The sequence below is a fragment of the Cynara cardunculus genome (assembly GCF_001531365.2).
Source record: "Cynara cardunculus var. scolymus isolate 2C chromosome LG 17, CcrdV1, whole genome shotgun sequence".
Taxonomy (NCBI): Eukaryota; Viridiplantae; Streptophyta; class Magnoliopsida; order Asterales; family Asteraceae; genus Cynara; species Cynara cardunculus.
Genome location: NC_037544.1, coordinates 26,659,950 through 26,664,088, shown reverse-complemented (window position 1 = coordinate 26,664,088; position 4,139 = coordinate 26,659,950). Strand labels below are relative to the sequence as shown.

General features: G+C 35.1%; 1 protein-coding gene across 4 annotated transcripts; it reads right to left on the bottom strand.

Annotated features, from left to right (window-relative positions):
- Window positions 1-717: 717 nt before the first annotated feature.
- Window positions 718-3,603, bottom strand: LOC112500645 (photosystem II D1 precursor processing protein PSB27-H2, chloroplastic). 4 transcript variants are annotated; one of them, XM_025104169.1, is made up of 4 exons: window positions 3,413-3,603; window positions 2,016-2,146; window positions 1,041-1,447; window positions 718-973 (listed from the first exon to the last, which is right to left on the bottom strand). In XM_025104169.1, exons 2-4 carry the CDS (start codon window positions 2,092-2,094, stop codon window positions 836-838), a joined length of 624 nt encoding a protein of 207 aa, XP_024959937.1. In that variant the 5' UTR covers window positions 2,095-2,146; window positions 3,413-3,603; the 3' UTR covers window positions 718-835. The 4 variants fall into 4 exon arrangements, with proteins under 4 accessions (XP_024959937.1, XP_024959939.1, XP_024959940.1 ...); XM_025104171.1 differs by having other exon boundaries at window positions 2,016-2,137; XM_025104172.1 differs by having other exon boundaries at window positions 3,397-3,512.
- Between the last annotated feature and the right edge of the window lie 536 nt (window positions 3,604-4,139).

Sequence of the window (4,139 nt, the reverse complement as noted above, 5' to 3'; positions counted from 1 at the left end):
GACTTTTGATAACCTTATTTTAATGAAAAAGGTTTAAAAGTGACATTATATGAAACCTAACCTGGTTGGTTCAAACCTATGAGGTTTTGGAGTATGTTACTTTATTAGATATTAGATTGGTTCGGGTTAAGTTATTTCATATTGGATTGGGTTGGGTTTTTGAACACCCCATTAATAAGACCGACCTTCAAATTCAGATTGTAACAAAGTGTTACACACTTGTTATGACCTGTTAAAGCCTGGTTATAAAGTAGTTTCATTTTATAAACGTATTATGGATATGTTACCAACTGTTATCAATTCTTTATTACAAACTGGTTCGAACGTACTATAAACTTGTAACTTGTTACGAAGAACTTACAAACTATTTCAAATCACATAATTTCATAAGAATTGCTTGTAATAATATTTTCAAATATATTTAAAAACATCCGTTTTTTAATAATCAACTAACACGAGATAATTTAATTATCTTTTTAATTATAATCAGTTTTTATAAATTATCCATAGAATTCAATTCCATTCCACCTCAACGGTTCCAAATACTTTCAATTGAAAATTCTTCCATGAATCCAAATCCCTCAAAAACATTTCGTCAAACCAAACGCCCCCATAAACTTTAGGTTCATAATTAGGGATAGAAAGTTTAAAAAATGTGTAGGAAAGAGAAGAATTAGAAGACGGAAATCTCTCATGACTTGGTAAGCAGCATTTGGAAAACGGTCCCTTTCTGTCATTATAACCCCAAAAACAGAGGAATAAATTTACAGAAAAATAAAAAGATGAGTAACTTGCAAGTATTAAAGCCAAGACATGTTTGAAGGAAGGGTAAGGATCACAAAAACTTGTCTGCTGTATCAAGATTGCTTATGATTTCTAATTTCACTTGTTCTGGAAGGGGAGCAGATGGGCCTGCCTCTGAGTAGAACCTTGCCAGAGATCTAATTGCTTTCTCAATAACCACATATGATTCCTGCAACAACTCACATCAGCTATAACAAAAACAATTACTTTACATATTTTGGTGAAAAGGATATTACCTCATTGACTACGGTCGGTTGTCCCCTCCAACTGCCCAGATACTCTCGTATCGATTCTTTAGCTGCATCTGCAGTCCGTCTAAATTTAGCCATATCATTCGGGTCTTCCTTTAGTGACTCGCGCAGAGTCTTCACCACCTCCCTTGCTGAATTCAAGTAAGCCTTTGGCAACACTCTCCCAGACTTTGTTTTCTCATTAGGATCAAACAGTGACTTAAAGGCCCCAACTAAACTTTCATCGTTCTCCTCTTGCTCGATCGCTTCATCTCCAGCCCAAGCTACTAGTGGTCGAAATCCACAGTTGAATGCTAAGACTGAAACTAATGCAACACCACCGTTTGCTATCACATGCCGACGGCTAGACCATGTCTCTTGACAGACAATATGACACCTCGACTGCGGTTTATCTGTGATATAAGAAATAGTCCAGTGGGAAAGAAACATAATGAGATATTTGAGATGATGCAAACCAAACGAACCTAGTAAATCCTCATGTATGAATAAAGTTGTCCGTATAGACTGGGAAGGTTTTCGTTTCATGGATGGAAGGAAAGTGTTTTTTAATTGGGAGGGACAGGTTTGAAAAAGCTTGGCTTTTTGCATAAAGCTCCTCCTAGAAGCTTATTGAATAAGCCATTTTCTATATTATTAAGCCACTACCAAACAGTCATGTATGGCTGACCAAATAAGCTTTGAGTCCCATTAAGCTCATTAAGTTGCTAAGAACCAGGCCTGAACTAGGGTAACTTCATCTTGGGAGGGTATGACGTATGCAGTTGCAGTCCTTACCTCCACCTAGAGGAGTAGAAAGGCCATTTTTGTGAAAAAGTTGAGAGAATAAGATTTTGTGAAAAGAAATTTCAAGTTCTACACAATATTTGAGATGGTGCATTAGTGTCAATGGGTCTAAGTCAAGTGATGAGATGCAATTGGGTTCTTTCACATATTCAGTAAAATATATGTCAAGATACTTACATTCCTTCTCTCGTGTGATTTTATCAACGGAATTGAGAATCGGAGGTGGGCGGATCTTTGATGAGAGGAAAGCTGTCATTCTCCGTCCCAATTTTTACTGAATTAGCTCTGTGGAATGCGCTCTACACATGCTATCATGCAAGCATGTCATTTAACTTTGGCAAGTCGAATAATGTGGCATTATGTATACAGGTTTGCAAACACATAATTTCTAATCCTTGGCAAGCATGAATTCTATGTTCCTTGTATAGAAGTTATGTAATACATCATTGAAAACCATGCGAGTAAGGGGCCGTTTACCAACTCTTACCGGGTGAGTGCCGTCCTGGGTAAGTGTTGTCCGGGTAAGAGTGTTTACTTGGAAAGTGCTTACCAACAAAAATATTACCATTATAACCCCTTTGGGTGAATGTTTCTATCCTAACAACTTCGTCATTATGATCTCTATTTTCCAGAAAAAGATAGAAGTTGACACTGAACTTTTATGGTCAAACAAGCTATATCCGACTCAAAAATACGAAATTTTCGATTTTGGAGGAAAAAATAAATAACCCCATGAAACCATGTATGAAATATTGCGAAGTGACCAAACTATGTGAAAGAAGCTACAACACTGATCCATTAAAAAAACTGATCCAATATGCAAGAACATTAACAGAAGCAACAGACGTGAAGTCAATTAAACGGCATACCAAAGTGAAATCACATAAGTGAGGGTTAGAGAGGATGAACTGACACACACACACACCCCCAGTTACAGAGATTCAATCTTCACACACAAAATCTTTAGCTCAAACTAGTTCTTTACTACTAAAATCCATAAAACTCAGAAAACCCATATGAAAAAACAAAAGAATTTGAAGAAAAGAACCCAAATTAGCAAATTGCAACAGGAAGAATCCAAACCCATATTAGCAAATTGGAATCAGACCGCAAAAAGGAAACATACATAAAACAGTTTTAACACAATCAATGAGAACCCAACTCAATAGACATTTCATATCAATTCAAGCATATTGGTGCATACATAAAACACACACACACACACTCAAACCACACTCAATTTTATGGATATGAACACACAGAGAAGACCAGTAGGTCAAATTTTAGGATTTCCAACAAGAACAAATAAAACCCAACTCAGCATAACTGAAATCAAACCATAAGGAAAGAAAAATCTAACAGAAATCTAGGTAAACACAAGCAAAAAGAACCCAAATCAGCCATATCGAAGTCAGACCCAAAAGTGAACCATTCTATATCGTCTCACACATATTGGTACACACAAACACAGGCACACACTCAATTTGGTTCATATGAACACACAGAGAAGACAAATAGATCAAATTTATAGGATTTTCTACTGAAATAAAACCATTACCAAAGAAAAATCTAACCTCAGCTGGCGTGAGGAGGGACTAGAGCGACGAGGGAGAAGGGAGGAGGACCGAGAGAGAAGACGGAGGAGGAGTGACCAGACTGTGGCGGGAGGAGAGTCGGGGCCGACGGAGGATGAGCGATGAGGGAGGAGGAACGTACGAGTTCTGGAGTAAAATCTAATCGAATTTTTATGGAAACAAGTTTCCGTGAGGTGGCTTATTTACCTCCCAATATTATCAACACTGTTTTGTTTTTCAGTAATCTATACTGTTATATAAAGCAAATTTAGCAAAAATTTTAAAGTCTTAAAGATTCTAAATAACCAAAATACCCTTATACTCACTTTTTTACTTTTTCAACACCTCCTCTCCTCACATACATTCACACTCTCATAACCGATTTTTTTAAAATTATAATTTTAAATTTATACTTTATACTCCTATAATTAATTAATTAATTTACTTTTCGTCCTTTACTTTTAAATGTTTCATTTTAAACATTTATCAAATTAACATACATAATCGTATATCAATTAAAACATGTTTAAAAAATACATTTTTATTTTAACAAGTTACACCATTATAATCGTCTCGTTGAATACCTTCGAAATGAGTCCAATATTGAATAGTTTTTAACTTAATTATATTATTATATATTATATATACTGTGACAAAATATTTTTAATATTTACGATTTATACTTTTATAGTTATTTATTTATATATATACTATATATTTTGAGATT